General features: G+C 40.4%; 2 protein-coding genes across 2 annotated transcripts in view; one reads left to right on the forward strand and one right to left on the reverse strand.

The window, feature by feature from the left end:
- LOC116509889 (N-acetylated-alpha-linked acidic dipeptidase 2-like) overlaps window positions 1-1,425 on the forward strand; it is a 39,254-nt gene extending 37,829 nt beyond the window's left edge. The window contains 1 exon segment of the mRNA XM_032219179.1: window positions 711-1,425. Coding sequence (XP_032075070.1) covers window positions 711-900 — 190 coding nt within the window. The 3' untranslated portion in view covers window positions 901-1,425.
- A 2,118-nt stretch (window positions 1,426-3,543) lies between these two features.
- CHORDC1 (cysteine and histidine rich domain containing 1) lies at window positions 3,544-18,984 on the reverse strand. The gene is made up of 11 exons (XM_032219473.1): window positions 18,788-18,984; window positions 14,404-14,453; window positions 13,610-13,666; window positions 13,029-13,189; window positions 12,609-12,709; window positions 12,298-12,356; window positions 11,462-11,532; window positions 11,230-11,335; window positions 10,971-11,090; window positions 8,791-8,853; window positions 3,544-7,228 (listed from the first exon to the last, which is right to left on the reverse strand). The coding sequence occupies exons 1-11, from the start codon at window positions 18,849-18,851 to the stop codon at window positions 7,076-7,078; spliced, it is 1,005 nt and encodes a 334-aa protein (XP_032075364.1). The 5' UTR covers window positions 18,852-18,984; the 3' UTR covers window positions 3,544-7,075.
- Window positions 18,985-21,442: the final 2,458 nt, after the last annotated feature.

Consider the following 21,442-nt stretch of genomic DNA (forward strand, 5'->3'; position numbering starts at 1 on the left):
TCAGTAGTAAAACAAAAATGATTTTCCACATTCAGTTGGCAAAACATTAGTAATAGCAATAGCATTTAGACTCATATATAAAGCTTCACAGCCCTTTCTAAGTGGTTTACAGAGTCTGCATATTGCCCTCAATGATTTAGGTCCTCATTTGACTGACCTCGGAAGGATGGGAGGCTGAGTCAACCTTGAGCTGGTCACAATTGAACTCCTGGCAGTGGGCAGTTAGCCTGCAATATGCATTCTAACCACTGGGCCACCACAGCTTCAGTAAAATATAGTCCTGTGATGGCAAACTTATGGCGCATGTGCCACAGGTGGCACGCGGAGCCATCTCTGAGGGCACGTGAGGCATTGCCCTATGTCAGCTCCCAGTACACCAACTGATTTTTGGCGTTCCAGAGGGCGCGGGGAGGCCGTTTTTGCCCTCTCCAAACTTCAGGAAAGCCTCCGGAGCCTGGGGAAGGTGGAAAATGGCCCAACGGGCCTACTGGAAGTCCGGAGGCTTCATTGAGGTCTGCATGTATATGCAGGGGAAGAGCATGGGAGGGGGGGTGCATGCATGCGCGAGGCGAGGCCACTGCATTGTGTGGGCATGTACACACACACACTATCATGCACGCATGCACTTCACATAAAGCTTCTTCAGTTCTGCTAAGTTTGCACGACTTTGCTAATTATTATTTTTTGCCTCTTGTCTCCTTGCTCTGCAGACACGTCGTTTTTGCTCCAAGCAGCCGCAACAAATATGCAGGCATGTCATTCCCAGGGATCTACGATGCTCTGTTTGACATAGGCAGCAGGACAGATCCACACAAAGCATGGAAGGAAGTCAAGAGACAGATCTCTATCGCAGCCTTCACTGTGCAGGCTGCTGCAGGGATTCTGGAAGAGGTTTTTTAAGACGACGGCTGTAGACCAGAAGCAGCCTATTTGATGTGCGTGGCCGGAACATTTATATTTTGCGTGCAATTTTGCAATCCCAGCACGTCCTGGTTATACTGCTTCCAATTCTGGCGATTTGAACACTGATAAAGCGGGTTTGGCAGCGGTTTCCTCTCCAAGCTAGTTTCAATTTAGTTTCTGAATGTCTTGTTACCAGACTAGGTAACATCATCAGGGTTTTCTTGTCCTATTCCTCTGATTCAAGTGGGAATAAAAATTTTAAATCCTCTTTTACTCCAATACGGGTAGTTCTTAGAACGACAAGGTAGCCCTTGACTGATGACTGCTATTGGGACCAGAATTTTTGCTGCAAAACGGTTCTTGAGTATGTCATGTCCAATTTTATATTTTGGGCCAGGGTTGTTAAGCAAATCATTGCAATTTCTAAGTGAATCAAAGGATAGTTAAACAAATATGACTCCCTGCACTGCCTTGTTTGTCAGAAACTGGCTGGGAAGGCCACAAATGATTGATTGATTTAGTTTATTTGTATGCCACCCTTCTCCAGGAGGGACTCAGGGCGGCGAACAACTCAAGGGGGGGGGGGAAGGGGACATAAAACACAATACACGTAATTAATATACACGAGAATCACACAGCTATACAAGTCGAGAGGGGAGGGGAACTCATCGACCCCAGGCCTGCCGGCACAGCCAGGTTTTGACGGCTTTCTGGAAGGCCTGGAGAGAGGTGAGGGTCCGAATCTCCGCGGGGAGTTCATTTCAAAGGGCCGGAGCTGCTACAGAGAAGGCCCTCCCCCGGGTGGTAGCCAGGTGGCATTGGCTGGTGGACGGAACCCGGAGGAGGCCGATCCTGTGTGATCTAATGGGTCTGTGGGAGGTAATTGGCAGCAAGTGGTCTCAAGTACCCAGGTCCAATACCATGAAGGGCTTTATAAGTTACGACTAGCACTTTGAAGCGTATCCGGAGACTGATCGGTAGCCAGTGCAGCTCGCGGAGGATAGGTGTAACGTGGGTATACCGAGGTGCACCCACAATCGCTCGCGCGGCTGCATTCTGGACGAGTTGAAGTCTCTGAATACTCTTCAAAGGCTGCCCCATGTAGAGCGCATTGCAGTAGTGATGGAGATCAGAGGAACACTGCACACTGTTAATTGTTGTCAATGCCTGCCAACTGCCAAGTGCTCAAATTTGGATCACGTGATTGTGGGGATGCTGCAAAATTCACAAGTGCCAGGACTGACTGCAAATCACTTTTTTGCAGTGTTGCCGACTTTAAAAATTGCTAAATGACGGGTTGTAAGTCAAGGATTATCTGCGTTTAATTGCCTAAGGTGGTCCCAAATATCTAGCTTCAACTGATCCAGCCTAGGGATGTCAACATTGCTCCATGAATGAAGTAATTGATTTCAGATAGCCCATGGCTCAGTGGCGGGATTCAATTTTTTTTTTTGCTACTGATACTGTGGATGTGGGGAAGGTTACTGCAAAATCCCCATTTCCTCCTGATCAGCTGAGACTCGGGAGGCAGACAATAGATGCGGGCGGGGCCAGTCAGAGGTGGTATTTAGGGGTTCTCTGAACTACTCAAAACATTCGCTACTGGTTCTCCAGAACTGGTCAGAACCTGCTGAATACCACCTCTGCCGTGGCTATTTTGGTGTTTTGGATTATGTACAAAATACAACCAAGCTATTTTGCTCATTACATGAAACAAAATATGGCTGTTTTTCTTCTGAACACAAATAGTGACTATAGGAGCGGGTGGATTGGGGGGGCACACAAAACAATTGGCTGAGTGGAGGATATGGTAACATTAGAAGCAGTAGCACACCTATGGAGGTGGGAAACACTTGGAAGGGAGTGGGACATGCTATGGTGGATCATCAGTGCTGGCAGCTAAAGGGTGAGGTCTTTGGGAAATTTGGAATGATGGATTATGCACGTCAGGAAGCTCATGGAGGCGAGGGAAGGTGGCAGTGGCCCAAAGGTGCTTTTTCAAAAGGCAACATCCTTCAGAGTTAGCAATAGCAATAGCAGTTAGACATATACCGCTTCATAGGGCTTTCAGCCCTCTCTAAGCGGTTTAGTCAGCATATTGCCCCCAACAACAATCTGGGTCCTCATTTTACCCACCTCGAAAGGATGGAAGGCTGAGTCAACCCTGAGCTGGTGAGATTTGAACAGCCGAACTGCAGTCAGCTGAAGTAGCCTGCAGTGCTGCATTTAACCACTGCGCCACCTCGGCTTTGGAGTTCCTCCAAATGATATTCCTCAGATGTGTTGAGGCTACATTGCTTGTGTATAACCAGCCTCAAATCAGGTTGAGAAAGATTAGGGTGGATCGATCCTCTGTGGATTATCTTGTTTTGAGAAATATATACCTAGACTTCGCTTAAAGCAATCGCTCAGCTCTTCTAGGGTAAGTATGATAAAAGCATTCTCCGTGGGCCCTTCTGTGGTGTTCAGTTGCCAAGGGCTTTGATGGAAATAGTCAATAAAATACATCCTCTGCACAAACTTACACAATATAAGCCACAACATTCAACTGATCTTTTATGGATCTGAGCAAACAGGTCTTTTCACAGGCAACAAACAAACAAACGAAATATTCCCACAATTCTTCCAAAAGGGTAGAAATTAGGCACTAAACTGTTTTATTTCAAAATTTATAAAAAAAAATATATCTGAAGGCATGAAATCACAAGCATCCTCCAACACAATTTAAAATGAGCATCCATGCATAGGGGAAAAACACAAACAAACAAAGCATTTGAGAAACCTAGTGTTCCAGACACTCTTCTTCACTTTTCATACGCAACTGAAGTTATTACGTATGAAAAAAGTTAACAGCCACTGATTTAAAAAATTGTCGTGCTATAATTTAAAGCAAATATTTTTATTACTACACAGAATAGGTCTCTCCCCCCCCCCCCCCGAGACAAAAAACCCAGAAAACTAAACTGACTGTGGAAATGGTGACTTGGCTGTATAATAACTAATACAGTGATGGCGAACCTTTTCGGCTTCAAGTGACAAAACCGGAATGTGCGTGTGCCAGAGCATTGGAAACCCGAAGACCAGCTGGCCAGCATGCACATGCCTGTTTTTTGGCCGTTTTCCAATTGTCTTTTGGCCCCAAACAGCCTGAAAATGGTCCAAAAATGGTTTGAAAAAGGCTTGAAAATAGCCCAAACCAGGGTGTTTTTAGACCATTTTCCAGGCCATTTCCAGGCTGTTTTTTGGGTCATTTTCAGGCCATTTTCAGCCATTTTTTCAGGCCCCAAATGGCCTGTTTCTGATTTCCGGAAGAACAGCTGGCAACAGCGTGCATGCCCACAGAGAAGGCTCTGCGTGCCCCCTCTGGCACACGTGCCATAGGTTCGCCATCACGGCACTAATATCCTAATTAAAACCTGGGTCCCAATTTAAACATGCTTTGCATTTAAGAGTGCCCATGCGTTTCATTGGAAAAGAAGTGATTCAACTATAAACATGAACACTGTGCTTGAAATGGCACAGAGTCCATTGAGCGGCTGCCCAAATTAAGACCTACAGGAGGGAGGCCTTGCAATTTAACACTCCAAACTAAATGACTGACCAGCTTTTTCTCTTGTCCAATAGCCGGGGGGGGGGGGGGGGGGTCCCCAATTGTAGACTTCCAAGTTTCAGAATTTGTAAGATTTGCAGACTTCAAGTTCTAGAATTTCCCAGGCAGCATAGCTGGCTGGCTGAGGTATTCTGAGAGTCGAAGTCCCAACATGCCTTAAAAGTTGCTAAAATTGAGGATCCCTGCAATAGAAGACTACAAAAATGGCAGACAAAGAACGTCAGGAATACAGTGCTGGGAAGGATTCTGTACAGTGAATCGATCCCTAAACAGGCCTCAACCACAGAAGCCTGGCAAAGCTGTTCACTGCCCCTCAAGTGCCAACAGCTTATTTCAAGGGCAGCAAAAAGAAAAAAAAAAGCCAGGAAAGTTACACTTTTGTTAACTTCTGTGGTTAAAAATCAGACTTCCTCAAGGCAAGTGAATGAACACGCAACTTGACAACCCGGGGAGTGAAAAACTGTTCTCCAAAGACGCCTGCAGCTATTGGTTTCAAGTCTTCCTGGCCGCTGTTGGCTTTGAACAAACTGACATGCAATATGAACTGCATCCAAGTGTCAGGCTAATGAAACATGATGATGCTGGGAAGTAAAATTACAATTGTTGACAAAGAGCAACCGTTTGATATTCTGAGACCAAATTGACCTCTCGTTGGAAGATAACTCCCCAGAAACGTGTAAGTAGACAATTAAGAACGACTTGGATTTGTTGCATGTTCTCCAATTTTTACATGTTATATTAAACCATGGCTTTGTTCTTGAAGAACATTTTTTTTTCTGCTTTCAAATATCAGAAGTGTTTGTATTCACCATGCTCTACTTTGCTTGCAATTAAAATTCTGCTTGACTTGCCTTTATGCAATTTGCCGCCTTGCTCAGAGGTCAAGCCACAGGAGGCATCTATAATCACCAAAAGAATCTGCTGCGCATAACAACAGAAGTTGCCAGCGGGGTCTGTCACTCACCGAACGGCTTCTCCAGACCCCTGAATGCAGGATACTTGCATTCAAGGGTGATTGGGGTACAGTGTGGTGGCTTTTAGGCAGAAATTCAAAGAAACAGACCACCCAGATCTGAAAAGCAGATGCTACAGAGCTAATTGGAGCCCGAAGGACAGAAGAAACAGATTCTGAAGATGTATGGTTTTATTAAGGTCTGTCTTTTAGAATAGCATCCCCGTTTCCTGCTGTGCGGACTGGCGGTGGCGAGGGGATGGTTTTGTGTGTGCGCATGCCAGTTGCACTAACGCAGCTTCGCCTGCTGCTTGTGGGACCAGTTTCCAACAAGCCATGGCCCAGCACTGGGCTGCAGACTGGGGGATTTGGCCGTTTTCTAGTTATCTTTTCTTAGAAAATTCCGTTTAAACTGTCTGAAATGCTTATTAAGAATTACAACCATGAAAGGCTGCTTCATTTTCCTCCTACACCTGCCAGATTAAAATCTTTTTTAAAAAATATATAGAAATATTATAAATACAAGGGCTTTTTTTTTTAAAAAGGCCCCTCTTTCTGCGTGCAATCCCTTATGACTTGAGTGACGCCAACGAGTCATTTTGCACCTATAGTAGTTTTGCCATCTTCAAGTATATAAAAAGTTCTGTAATTTGTTATGCGACACAATTCGCCATTTACACAAAGATCCTAGTTTTGCATAAAGCTGAACTATTTTGTACTTCTTGTGTATATTTCAGCCTTCCCAACTTTTAACTCCCATTAAAAGTCACACTTCTGGCAAAAAGGTGGCAAACTGAATATCTCGGTATAAACCTGAGTTGCCTTACTTGCTTTACCACAAAGGAGATGGAAAAACTGATCAGAAAAGCAGAGTCACTAAAATCAGGAGTGCAAATATGGACATTTTGTCTATTTCCTCTTTGGATGAGGGCAAGGCTTAAGAAAAGCAAATGAAACGGACCCAAAATTTCCAGTGCCTGGTCTTTGGAAAACCTTGGCTTTCTGAATAAGTACCCAGAGGTAGCTTAGCAGCTCACTGACAATATATTTCCTGAATTCCAGGGAATTTAAAAAAGAGAAGAATTACCAGCTTCTTTGAGCAGGCAAGTCTAAAACCCCCAGATTTTTCTCTACCTTTCTGCATTTAAAAACATTAAACGATGATATAGAAATACGGCAATCACCATTTGTGCTCCTTGCTACAGAAACAAATCTTGCAAGCATCCAACTATCTAATGAAAATTTAACTTGGAGTTTCAATTTATAAATTGATATAAATTATACATTCCTGGAAGATGCTAGAGACGACTAGTTTCTTAGGCGATATTTCGTTTGGGCTAATGAGAACATGCGCTCACCCTTTATAATACGATGGCAGAGAGAATTCGGAGGTTTGCAAGGTTTCCAGAAGCATCAGTCGAAATTGGGGAAATTGAGGAGTCGGTACAACAAAACCAGTGGTTTGCCCTGCTGCTTAAAAGCCATGCACTACACTCGAGCCGGAATGAATTCTTTTTTCTTTTAAAGTGGGTTGCCTATAAAATCAATTTGTGTTAAAATACCAAGTCACCATTTTGCCAGGCACAAGGAACCGGAAAGCTTCCCAGATTTCAAGCTTGTTCTACAATGTTTTGAGGCTCTTTTTGTTGCAATTTGGATGCTGGGAGTTCCAAGCCTGCCCATAACATGGGCTCCGCTTTCCTCATGGTGAGCTCGATCTTTGTGGCCGTCATATTGACGAAGCTCCTTTGCACATCAATCACCTGGAAGAGGGAAAATAGTGGTTTCAGTCCAAGCCATGGAACCAGAGGGGGCTTATAAGCGTCTTTAAAGTCAAAGCGTTCAGTTGGCTGTTATACAGGTAATCCAACAGTTCATTTACTGACTGTCTGAAGTTACAATGGCACTGAAAAAAGTGACTTAGCATTTTTCACACTTGCAACCGCTGCGGCCGGCCCATGGTCACATGACTTACATTAGGATGTTTGACAACTGGCTCATGTTTATGACGGTTGCAATGCCCCAGGGTCATGTGACCATCTTTTGCAACCTTCTGATAATCAAAGTCAATGGGGAAGCCAGATTCATTGAACAACCGTGTTACTAACTGAACAACTGCAGTGTCACAAGTGTGGCGAGAAAACTTGTAAAATGGGGCCAAACCCACTAAACAAATTCCTCATTTAGCAACATAAATTTTGATCTCAATTGTGGTCATAGGTTGAGGACTACCTGCAGTATCGGCTCACAACAGTCTATTGATTACAGAGAAATCAGTAAGCATTGTTATAACTTTGGAAAGAGGCTAAAAGTGCAAGTCCCTGAACTCTGGGGGGAAAAAATCCACCTTGTACATGTGACCTTGTATAGATTACCTATGAGAGAATTGTGCATAAAATGAATACAGGTAGTCCTCAACTTACAACAATTCATTTGTCAAATGGATAACCATTTGTCTGAAATGGTATAGGGTTTCCTGCCTAGGCAGGGGGTTGGACTAGAAGACCTCCAAGGTCCCTTCCAACTCTGCTATTGTATTATTGTATTTAGTGACAGCTCTGAGTTACAATGTTACTGAAAAAAGTGACATGATCGTTTTTCACACTTAGTGGCATGATCTTAGTGGCATCCCCATGGTCACATGATCAAAATCCAGACTCTTGTCAATTGACTCATATTTATGACCGTTAACAGTGTCCTAGGGTCCCACACCTTTTGAGACCTTCTGACAAGGAAAAGTCAACGGGGAAGCCAGATTCATTTAACAACTGTAGCAAGAAAGGTTGTAAGTTGGGGCGAAATTGACTTAACTGTCTCACTTAGCAACATAAATGTTGGGCTCAGCTGTGGTCATATATCGAGGACTATCTGCAGTTGGCAAATGAATAAAGGAAATTGGAAATTTTGCTCCCAAAGTATGAAAATAGAAGGAGACTAGTAACAATAGTTTTGAAGGCTTATCTAGATTTCTGAGATCAATAAGCAATTATACAATCCTCCCTAAACATCCCACTTTTATATCAGGAGAAACAAAGGACACAACAGTTAAGTTTTTAACTTGTTTCCTAACAGCCTGTGATTGTGATGAATGAAAAACTGATTTACTGATGCCATATGGAATTTTGCAAAACACACATTTAGTAGTGACTTAAGTGCACAGAATCCATTCAACAACCACTTCCACAACTGTCAACTAGACTTTGGCATTTGCATATTTCTTAAAACACAATCACACCACATTAGAAAAGTCTGACAACAGAATCCATAAAAAAACTTTTTAGAGAAAATTTGTAGCATAAGATTTGAAGCAGAATTATGTACTTACACCCCATAAATTCAGATTCTGATTGAACACCTTATCACCTTCAAACACAATATGGATATTTAGCTGCAAAAAAAGAAAGAAAGAAAGGCATATCCAATGAAAGAGAAATGCAAGTTTACTCACATTTATTCAAACAGGTCTATTATTATTTGGAAGTAACTCTTCTCTTTAAATGTATGTTTCAGCAATGTTTCTCAAACTTGGCCAGTTGAAGATGGGTGGACTTCAACTCACAGATTTCCCCAGCCGGTTGGGGAATTCTGTGAGTTGAAGTCCACCCATCTTCAACTGGTCAAAGTTGAGGAACACTGTACGAAAGAAAAACAGATTTTCCAATTCTTTCAACCACTCTTTACAAAATTCCATTTCTAGATTATCTTACTGCCATTTTCTGAACTTCTTCCGATTTCTCTGATTCCTTTTTAAAGCATGGTGACCCAAACTTGATACCACCCGAGATACCCAAACAAAACATAGGAAAGCAGAACGATTAATCCCACAACTGGGAAATTGTGTGCCTACACTGACGCTGTGTAAAATTGTATCTGCCTTTTTTTTGCCAACACATCATACCGCTAGCTCAGATCCAATTTGCAAACCGGCCCTTACCCCAAGCTCTTTTTCACAACTGCTGTTATTAATCCAGTATTTGCCACCTCGTTTCCATGTGCTAAATTTCTAAGGGAAGAACCCTGTATTTGCTTCTATTAAATTGCATTGCTATTTTCAGCCCATCTTTTTAATCTGATTTTTTTTAAAAAATGTCCTCTAAAGTAATAACTACACCACCCAATGTTGTGGCCTCTACAAAGTTGGTAAGTGATCTCTTTATGTTCTCATCCAATAAAAATGTTGAAAATTACAAGCTCCATTTCTGAACTGTGCCTCACTTCACTTAAAACCTCTCTACAATTTGATGAAGAGCTGCTGGTGATTACTCTTTGGATGCGATTATTGAACCAATTATATATTCATGACATTGTCATGCCCTCCCTCCAACAGATAATTAGTTTTTTAATCAGCCTCACATAAAAAGAAGTTACAAAGAACTAAGAACACCTCTATATGTTTATCTCTGTATGCATATACTTTATTGCAACTAATTTAATATAGTTTATTGTCGTGTTGCTCTGTGGAAGATGTCTCACATACTTCGCATTCTAATGCAGTACAATCTCCTCTGGTGGTACAGACCAGTAGTGGGTTCCAGGCGGTACGCCCCAGTACAGGCATACCGGAGCCTGCCTGGAGCACCGGATACCGTTCCGGTACGGTGCTCTGGAGGACCCACCTGAGCTCCTTACCGGTCTTTTAAGTCTTCGGCGCTTCCGCGCACGGTGCGTACAGCACCTGCACGATGCTCTGCTGAGCAGCTGTAGTGTCGTGGAGGCTAGTGGAGGCACTAAGATGCATGCACGTGCGCTGTGCGCGCCCATGGGAATTCCGCCAGGCCCGTTCCAACTGTACCGGTTGGAACAGGATCCGGAACCCACCACTGGTACAGACTTAACTCCGTGTGAAAAGTTTAAATGCTAGGAAAGGTTGAAGGAAGGAGAAGATGAGGATGATCAGCAGCGAGATGGATGCACTCTGTTACAGTGGCCACTAAGCACATCATTGGAAGATCTGAAGTACCAGCTATGGGTAAGACCACCATAGGGAAATTCTCTGTAGGCTGAGTCTTCTGTAGGGATTCTCAGTCATCCAGGTCATGGTTGTCCCAAAGGTGCTTTTTCAGGAGGCAATTTGTTTTTTTGTTTTTTTAAAGATGTTTCGCTTCTCATCCAAGAAGCTTCTTCAGCTCTGGCAGGATAGTGGGGAATGGAAGGATTTATATTCCTTGCATAGAGCTTGGTAATATGCATCCTTTTAGAGGGTTGGTGAAGCACTGGGAGGTTTATTTGTGTCCTCAAGGTCACCTGAGTAGTGTTCCTGGTTCCTTTAGTCTGCAATTTTTTCTTCTGGAAATAAATCCTTCCATTCCCCACTATCCTGTCAGAGCTGAAGAAGCTTCTTGGATGAGAATCAAAATGTCTTCAAAAGAAAAAAACAAGAAAGTTCAGTTGCGTCCTGAAAAAGCACCTCTGGGACACAGTCAACACTGAGTTGATGGCATGCAATCAATCAATCAATCATTTGTGCATGTATATCAGCCCCATCAAAGGAAAAAAGTAACTTACTAATGTACTGTTTGCCTCTACCCGGCTAAGTTCAGGAATGGAATTTTTCGCATAGATTGATATTGTCACTTCACGCCCAGTTTGATGCCAGTCGTGCCTGCATGGCACCACCTTCTTCCCCTTAAAGTTGAGCAGACAAACATGATTAATTTTTCATTTAAAAAAAACTTGCTATCTATTTTTTTATTGGAGTGAAGATTGCTCAATGTAATCTCCAATGTAATCAATGTAGCTAAACAGTGTAGCTGCAACTACTTACGGCATCCTTCTTAATCCACAGGTGTGTTCCCGTTGTGCAGCCCTCTTGAGCCAAAAAAGTATTAAAGTCTGATGTTTTCCTCTTACAGCAACTCCAGTACTTCATCCTATATATTGCAAAGGGTGGGGGGTTTAAATCTTACATAGAATCACGTAGCACTATTGCTAGTCATCCAAATATGCTGCTCGTCTATAAAGAATTTTAAGAATGAATTTAGCCACATGATACCCACCCTTCGTGGAATATAGGCACACCAGCATGATAGATACACGCGTCCTCTGTGTTGCCTGGTCCTTCAAATGTCTAGGGACACATTAACAGAAAATAGTTCATTAGCCACTGAATTACAGAGGTTACATCCCAGTGCTTGCCAAGCAGGAAAAGTCACGCATGGCCACAGCCATTTTTATTATTTTGCAATTCCCATTGGTCTTCAGCTGAAAGTATTACACAATGAACCAAGTTTCTTCCAGCTGTCTGGATGAGAAAGAAGGGGGGGGGGAGGGAAGGCTTTTCTGTTGCTCTTTTAAGGGACATTGGAAAAATATTTATCTATGCAGATTTGGATCAACATTTGAACTTTAGACTTTGTTTAAAATAATTACTTGTTGTTATGATTCATGTGTACTTAAAAATAAGAAAATGGGTGAAAACTCCCTTGGTTGCGAATGCAAAAAATAATGGACATTGATATATACGTACTATGTTTTCCCGAAAATAAGACAGGGTCTTATTTTCTTTTGACTCCCGTAATGGCCTTATTTTCAGGGAGGTCTTATTATTTTTGAGGTGCAGGAGGTGGCGAGCGTGGTCACCTCATGGCTGATGCTCTGTTGCAATATTTTAGAGAGGGCTTCTTTTCAGGGGAGGGCTTATTTTGGCACATGCGCTCAAAAGCCCAATTGGGCTTGTTCTCCAGGTAGGTCTTATTTTCAAGGAAACAGGTTATAACTATTCATGGGATATGTTGATGTAACATTGGTTGGCGGGTCTACACCAAAACAACAACAGTATGAAATAAAATAGACGGTCTACTGTGTTGTTTAAATAAGATTTAAAGAGATCTACCTTTGAACAGCCTGCATTTTTGCACGGAGTCCCAATCTTTATCTCATCGCTATCATCTTCTGTAAAATAAAATATTCTCCTTTAGAACATTTCTAAGCTTTCAGGCTTAAAAGAAATTTTTTGGGGGGGAGAGGGAGGATTGGGATGTACTGTATAAGAGATCAGAGAAGCACTCACACTGAGTATTTTGCACACAAGATGTTTGCTTTTCAAACGATAGCACCATGCACACTGCAAAAATGAAGTATAATAATAATGGACACAACACATTCTTTGGTAAAATCACCTTGGAATATTACTAAGCTACGTACCTTTTTTTATTTCATTTTCCGTTGATAGCTTTAGCTTTTCTAACGCCTGTTTCAAGGACGCCGATACTTTTAACTGCAAGCAGCTCATTGGTTCATCAGAACTAAGGAACCACAGGGGAAAAAAATGTTTATTCAGTCTCAACAACTAACCATTTTGCATATTTTAAGGAGGTTAAAAAGAGTTCTTAATATTAATATTCTTGGTAGTTACTCTTATGATTAAGAAGGATTATATCGTATAGATTTACAATTTTATCCAAGATTGGTTTACAAAGGTATTTGGGGTTTCTCTGGGAATAAAGTAAAATAAAACATAAGACATTACACTTAGACAGCAAGTAATAAAAAAAAGTTATAACCTATTTAGTTGATTTGGCATTAATGCCAGCCTTAATTGCAGTATTATCGTAGTATTGTTACCTTGGTCTTTGAATGGCTTCTACTGGCCTTGGTGCTTGAATTATGTGCTCTTGAAATTTAGGTTTCAGATCAGCTAATTCTTTTCGTTCAGAGGTAATTTTCACTTCAGGTTTGACCGGCTCAGGGGGTTTCTCACTATTATGGAAGCCCTTGGTGCAACCCTGTTGTAAAAAAACACTATTTAATACAAATTGTTACTCAGTACTATCAATGTACTTGAAAATGTCTCTTTTCTTATTAGCCCCCAGATTCTTTATCATTCTAACGTGTATGCTTGGTTAAGCAGATATAAGCCCCCCCCCTTTTTTTTTACTAGACTAATCATACGTTTACACCTATACCAACTTCTGTTCTTCACGGTATTGTAAGATGGTAGGCTAGCAGAGTTCATGTTTAAAAAAGCTTAGATAATAAGAGTCCCATTTAAACACAATATACCAGGTAGTATACTAGCCGGAAATTAAATAAAGCCAGCTAGCTTTTACATATGTCTGCCAATGGAAAAATTGACTGAATTTGGCACTCAAGCATTAATATAATGCAATAGTTAAATAAAAACCTATGTAGCTACTAATACATACCTTAATGCTTAAGAAATCAGAAAAGTCTGTTGTTCTTCTTTTACAGCATGACCAGCCCTGTAAAAATATGGTGGCATTGAAATCTTAGATCTAATGTCAGGTGCAAACAACAGGAGCTATACATGTAGAGCTACCTTATTTTTATCTGCCTATAGTACAGGAGTCTACCCAGACTGGCAAATTTCATCTGGGAAAGACCAGATAAGGCCTAAGTCATTCAAGGGGGAGGAGTTTAGTTCTGTTGTATTTAGCTGTTGGGGAGTCCAAGCTGATTCCTTGCTTGAGCCTTCCTCCCATCTAGGTTGGTTGCTCTCCAACTTCTAGAGAATATTATTAAAGAACACGTGAACTAAAGAGAAGAAAATTTAACGCTAATCTGATAATGCCACATTCCTCTTAAATTATTTGATGAATCCTATTTTTCTGTCTTTCAGTTGCATCATTTCTGTTTTGTACTGCCCAACTAAGGCTTGATTAAGCAATGAAACAAGTTAATTAAATGTACAATCAAAATGCGAATCATCCCTAGCAAATACCTTTTTTCCCAACTGAGCCAAAAAATCTGAATAAACTGAAAAGCATTCAACCCAATTCAGTTGGCTGAGTCTAGCAACCTTTCCTCATGATTTAGCATGTATTTATACTGAAAGTCAGTATTGTTTGAAGAACCCATGAGTTTTTACTACATTCGGATAAACTGGTAAGGCCATGAAAACACTTGAAATAACTGCAATTAGTATGATTTAGTTTCAATTTTTAAAAAGCCATTGAAATAATTATATTTGCCCACTTACTTTAAGAGCATCATGAAAGACAGGTACACCTGGGTGATATGTGCATGATTCTAAAAATGAAAAGACAGATAGCTTAGCTAAACTCAAGTGAATAACTTTATATGAGCAGTATTCAGCAGAACAAATTACCCTTTATGCAACAGTAATATTTTCAAGCTATGAAGTAAAGCCTGCAATTTCTTATAAATTCTTTTTCTCTACTGATTGATTGTCCTTGTTCCTCTCTCATCTCTGCTGGGTTCTGGTAGTCTAAATTTAGAATTTAGGCTGTTCGGGTAAAGAGTGTCCCTTAGTTATTATTGTCGCAATGTATTATGTAATAATATTTGTTATATGAAGAAATATATCTGAAATGTTTCTTGGCAAATCATAATTCTATTATATTAAGGTTTCATTTGTACAACACATATCCCTCAAGGCACTATAAATGTACATTCCACATGGGCATCATGCATATTGCTTAAACTTATCTTCTGAAATAGGGTTGAACTATTAATTGTGCAAGAGAAATAAAGTTCTTGCTTAATGATCACCATGTAAACTCCGCAGAAATATTATTACCTCACAAATATTTAGATCATGCTTTTTTTTTAAAAAAAGGGAGCAAAACAATAACTGAACTTCATATTCAAGATGAATGTAACATCTAAACATCAGATAAAGGGATGGGGATAAATACAATAGATTCTCATTATTCACAGATACTGTATTTGTGAATTTGTCTACTTGCTAAATTTGTAACTGCAATCAATATCTGCAGTGATTTCATGGTCATTCACAGGCATGCAGAAGAGCAAAAGAATGAATTGCCTGACAGACACACTCACAACTGAGGTTTCAGTATTGACCAATTCAATGTGTGCATCTTTATAGAAAGTAACTACTACAAATATTGAGAGTTGACTGTACATTACATTCACTAGCCCTCTGCTATATCGTTGCTAACTCTTTACTGATGGAGGAAAGAACCTTTCCAAGAATGGGAAAAATCCTGAAAAATAATAATTAAAGCCAGAGTTCTCAGTTGAGTGCCTTCCCAAAGGTAGATGACATGGAAGAAGATGGGAACACAGCAATCGGAGTTTGCTGGTGTTTCAACCATTCAATCCATGCAGTTTCTTTCTGACAAAGGATTCTTCTTTAACATTATCACAAGGTATCATCAGGTAAAAAGATGTTGGAAAAATTGCTGCTGGAGAGAGACATGAAAGAAAGAGATAGCCATGTGCACATTGGCAATGCCTGATCTCTTTCTTCTATATATTATTTATATATGAACATCAAGGAAAAGTATTTTAACAAGACAATGATTTCAGTTTATGTATTAGAAGTTATAATTAAACATAACTTGCACATATGCAAAAGGGGGCTAAGAATGCTCACACTAAAATTGCTAATATGCCAAATGCTACATTATGTAACGAGGGATGTGCAGTGATCCAGATCTGAAGAGGGAAAAGCTGTTAATGAAGCAATGAAGGAACCCACATGTTTTCACTTGCTGGAACTTGTCATACATCAGTTACAGGGATTGGGCTAGCTATAGTGAGAAATATACAGCAATTTTAAGGAGTTGCCAATAGGTGAGAAGTACATATGTACTTATTATTTCAGCTTATCACAACATTCAAGGCAGCTTATGGCAATAAAATAAATAAATACAAAATACCAAAGAATGTAAAGCAACCATAAAATTCATATCCCAAAGGTGCTTTTTCAAGAGGCAACTGGACTTTATTTTATCTTTGAATCTTTTATCTTTCCTTCTCATCCAAGAAGCTTCTTCAGCTCTGACTAGATGGTGGGGAATGGAAGGGTTTATTTGTGTCATCAAGGTCACCTGAGTAGTGCAAATGGATCTGGAGCTTTCTTGGAACTGCTGAAAGGACTGTGTTGTAGACTGGCGATAGATGATGAAGACATTCCTTCCATTCCTCACCATCCAATCAGAACTGAAGAAGCTTCTTGGATGAGAAGCGAAACGCCTTCAAAGAAAAAAACAAGAACATTGCCTCTTGAAAAAGCACCTTTGGGACAACCATGACCTGGATGACTGAGAATCTCTACGGACCATAAGCTTCATATAATTAAAAACAAAAATAAAATTAAAACCCATCAGATAATGAACAATTATGAGCTTGACAATAACCAAGCTTTTGGCTACAAGGGACATCTTAAGAGAGCATCTCCAAGCTGATTAAAGCACCAGCCAACTTGAGTTACTGTATACACCTTGCAATCAAAATTCTGTCACATAATCTATGATAAACAATTGTATATATATATTCTCTCCTCTTTCCTTTCCTTCTTTCCTATCCCTAGCAAGCTTTTACAGATCTCAAAAGTTAGTGGACTACCAGGGCTGCAGGCCAGACAGGCGTTGAGGTGTGAGAAAGACAAAGAGCATCCCCCCTCCCCAAAAAAACAGGCAGTGATGGACCACTCCTGTGTTGTTGAACACTGTTAACTCTGTGCTCTAGCATTTTACCAATGACTAGCACCAATGACCTTAGGGGGACCTTGACAGTCCAAATGGAGTCAGACCAGGTTTAAAAATAGTTTCTATCCTTGGGTTGTCAGACTCTTAAACAATCACTACAACTTCCTTCCTTCCTTCCTTCCTTCCTTCCTTCCTTCCTTCCTTCCTTCCTTCCTTCCTTCCTTCCTTCCTTCCTTCCTAATTACTTGCATAGGGATTATTCTTCATACTATTTATATTATTTGTTTTTGTTGCCATGGGTTGCACCAGTGAGGCTAAAACCAGATATATATATATGTTGTACAATGACAACAAAGGCTATACTATACCAAATTCCACAGCTGTCCACTTGGAAGGAAGGGCAATAGCAATAGCAGTAGACTTATATACCGCTTCATAGGGCTTTCAGCCCTCTCTAAGCGGTTTACAGAGAGTCAGCATATTGCCCCCAACAATCTGGATCCTCATTTTACCCACCTCGGAAGGATGGAAGGCTGAGTCAACCCTGAGCCAGTGGGATTTGAACCGCTGAACTGCTGATCTAGCAGTAGCTTGCAGTGCTGCATTTAACCACTGCGCCACCTTGGCTTCTATCCCATCCAGGAAAGAGGCAACCCTGCTTTCCCTCCTTTTATGTATTAAATGTATTGGCAGCCCATCTCAAACCCAGGGTAACTCAGGGGAGGGGGGGGGAATTGTCAAGAGAAAAATCATTGGTCAAGCTGGACTCCAAAGGAGGCTTTAAATCCATGTGTTGGCCGCTTGTATGTTGAGTAGACTTCAACTCCCAGAATCCTCTCGCTAGAATGACTATCATTAAGTGTTGTACTTTATGATTCTTGACGAATGTATCTTTTCTTATATGTACACTGAGAGTATATGCATAGAATTCTATTCTATTCCATTCTTTTAAATTCTATTCTATCCTATCTTCTATTCCTATTCTATTCTGTCTAATTCTATTTTATTTTATTCTAATTCTATTGTCTAATTCTATTCTATTTTATTCTATTCTCTCTAATTCTATTCTATTCTCTCTAATTTTATTTTATTCTTTCTATTCTAGTTTTATTTTATTCTATTCTAATTCTATTCTATTTTCCCAATTCTATTTTATTTTATTCTATTCTAATTCTATTCTCTCTAATTCTATTTTATTTTATTCTAATTCTATTCTATTTTATTCTATTCTCTCTAATTCTATTCTAATTTTATTTTATTCTATTCTCTCTAATTCTATTCTATTCTCTCTAATTCTATTTTATGTTATTATATTCTCTCTAATTCTATTCTATTCTATTTTATTTTATTCTATTCTCTCTAATACTATTCTAATTTTATTCTAATTTTATTTTATTCTATTCTCTCTAATTCCATTCTATTCTTATTCTAATAATTCTATTATAGTCCTATTCTATTCTCTCTAATTCTATTCTAAACTCTACTCTAAACTCTGTCCTGTCCTACATGGGAAATTCTGGGAGTTGAAGTCCAGCCACCTTTAAAGGGGCCCAGATTGAGGGCCATTGGAATTAAGAGAGGTTCGTTTTGAGTCCAGCTCGACCCCTGACTTTTCTCTTGACAACTACGCCCAGACTTACCCTGGAAGTTAAGATGGGATGGCAATAAATTCAATAAATTTATCATTTATTAGGGTTTTTCCCGCCTCCCAAACCATCCGTCACAGGCATCGAGGGAACCCCCCACCCCCTCATAAGCACCCGCAAGGCGACCTTCCTTCTTGACAGGATCTGGGCTTCAAATCCCATCGCCCCAAGCAGCCGTCTTCGACCCCCGGCCATGCTTGGCTGCGCACCATGGAGACTGTAGTACTCCCCGCTCTCCGGAGGGCGGCGAAGCCGACGATGCAGGGGAAGTTGAGGGGGTAAAAAGGGCCGCGCTCACCTTCCGTGTTGGTAGCGGGGTCGAAGCGCTGGCCGCATCCCCGGTTGTAGCAGAGCAGAGCCATGGCCGATGAGTGGAAGGAGGAATTGCCGGTCGTGTCTGATTGAGAGAAGCCGAATGACTGACAGGAAGGAAGGAAGTCGCCGCCTCTTCCGGGTTCCCGACAGTTTTTCCGAGCGGCAGTTTCGGGAAGCTTCGCGAAACTTCGCAGAGCTTGAGGCGGCGGGCGCAGGCGCAGAAGCGTAACCCCCCCCCCGGCGCTTGGAACTGGAGGCGAAGGGCGAGCGGCGCATGCGCGTCAGGGAGCCGGTGGGCGGGAGTTTGTTTTTTCCCGTCACCTGGGTATTTATTTGTTTGTTTGTTTATGTATTTATTATTTATTTTTATACAAATATATGCATGTGTGTGTATAATATTTTTATTATGTTATGTTATTTTATTATTTGTTTTATTATTATTTTATTATTTATTTATCTATTATTTATATGTGTGTATATGTATGTGTGTGTATAATATTTTATTATGTTATTATATTATGTTATTTTATTATGATATCATTTTATTATTTTATTACATTGTTTTATTTATTTTATTTATTTTATTTATTTTATTTATTATTTATTTTATTTATTTTATTTATTTTATTTATTTTATTTATTTTATTTATTTATAAGTCTATCCGAGAGAGGTAAATGAAACAACTGAGAGTCTTTTTTTTTTGTTTTTTGTTTGTTTGCAAAAGCTAACCTTGGTTATTGTTCAATGTGTCAAGAAATGGTTCTTTGTAAGCGGACTGTTTTGGGTCTTGCAGGAACCTGGGTTTGTCCAAGAAGTGGGTTGAAGAAGGTTACCTGTGAACAGATCCCAAAGGTGCTTCCCCCCCCCCCCCCAGAGGCAACTGGACTTTCTGTTTTTTCCTGGCAGACCTTTCGCTTCTCATCCAAGAATCTTCTTCAGCTGTGAATGAGGCTTCTTGGAGAGAAGAAGAAGAAAAAGAGAGTGGAAGAAGCTTCTTGGATGAGAAGCGAAAGTTCTTCAAAGAAAAAAAAAACAAAGTCCAGTTGAATATAAACAGAATATTACCAGACATGGGATAAATGGTATAGGTGGATGGAGGAAAGAAACAAGGATCAGTGAAAGAAGTCAATAAAACCCAAAGATAGTAGTTACGGAGAATTCAAACAAACAAACAAACACACAAACACACACACACACACACACACACACACACACACACACACACACACACACACACATATATATATATATATATATATATATATATATATATATATATATATGTTATATTTGTGCTGATAAATAAATAAAGGGAGACTAGTATAGATCTATTTCAAGCTATTTAGCTCTCATCAGCTAGCCATACCCTTGCTGGGAATCGAACCTGTGGCTAGCTGATGAGAGCTAAATAGCTTGAAATAGATCTATACTAGTCTCCCTTTATTTATTTATCAGCACAAATATAACAAATGTAACAAAAAGGCAACAGTAAAAAATATTGGGTTTCTGTCTGGATGGTCTCTTGTGACGAGTCGAAGGACAGAGAATGGAAGGACAGAGAATGGAAGTGTGATCTTCCTCCCATATTTGGGCATACCAGGGGTTGTGACTTTAAATATATATATATGTTGTATTTGTGCAGATAAATAAATAAAGGGAGACTAGTATAGATCTATTTCAAGCTATTTAGCTCTCATCAGCTAGCCATACCCTTACTGGGATTTGAACCCGAATATATATATTTGTAGATTTTCACAGGTACAGGTATGCAGGTTTTGGTGTATTCGGGTCTTTTCCCATGTAAGATTGAGAGTATCTTGGCGACGTTTCGACGAGGTCCCACTCGTCATCCTCAGGCTGCTGTCTTTGGCCTCGTGCCTGTGCGAGCAAAGCGTAATCGGAACTGCTGTCCCTCTATTAATACTGGTGAGGGTGTGTGGAGTGCTGGCTCTGTTGCTGCAAGCAGATTGGTTGGCTGTGTTGTAACATCTTGATTAGTTGATGGAGTTGATGTTTGCAGATTAGTAAGCTGTTTCGTAACATCGTGTGTGGCTGAGGTACTGGCTGTGTGCCTATTGTTCTTTTGTGCTGTAATGACTTGGGTAATGGGCTGTGGGATGACCTCCTGAGCTCCATCAACTAATCAAGATGTTACAACACAGCCAACCAATCTGCTTGCAGCTACAGAGCTAGAACTAGACAGACAGACAGACAGACACACACACACACACACACACACACCAGTATTTATAGAGGGACGGCAGCTCCGATCATGCTGTGCTCACACAGGCAGGAGGCCGAAGACACCAGCCTGAGGATGATGAGTGGGACCTTGTCGAAACGTTGCCAAGATACTCTCAATATTACATAGGAAAAGACCTGAATACACCAAAACCTGCATACCTATACCCGTGAAAATCTACGATTTATATGTATGTATGTATGTATGTATGTATGTATATGTATATGTATATGTATATGTATTTTAAACACTCAAGAGAGTTTAAATGTACTAGAGATAATCACCCAATATAGATGAGTAAAATAAGAGGGTTAAAAATGGTGAAATGCAAATGAAATATACTAGAAGGGAAAATAACATAAGGAGAATTGTATTGATTGGTAATTGCTATTATA

Source organism: Thamnophis elegans, chromosome 6 (assembly GCF_009769535.1).
Source record: "Thamnophis elegans isolate rThaEle1 chromosome 6, rThaEle1.pri, whole genome shotgun sequence".
Classification (NCBI taxonomy): domain Eukaryota; kingdom Metazoa; phylum Chordata; class Lepidosauria; order Squamata; family Colubridae; genus Thamnophis; species Thamnophis elegans.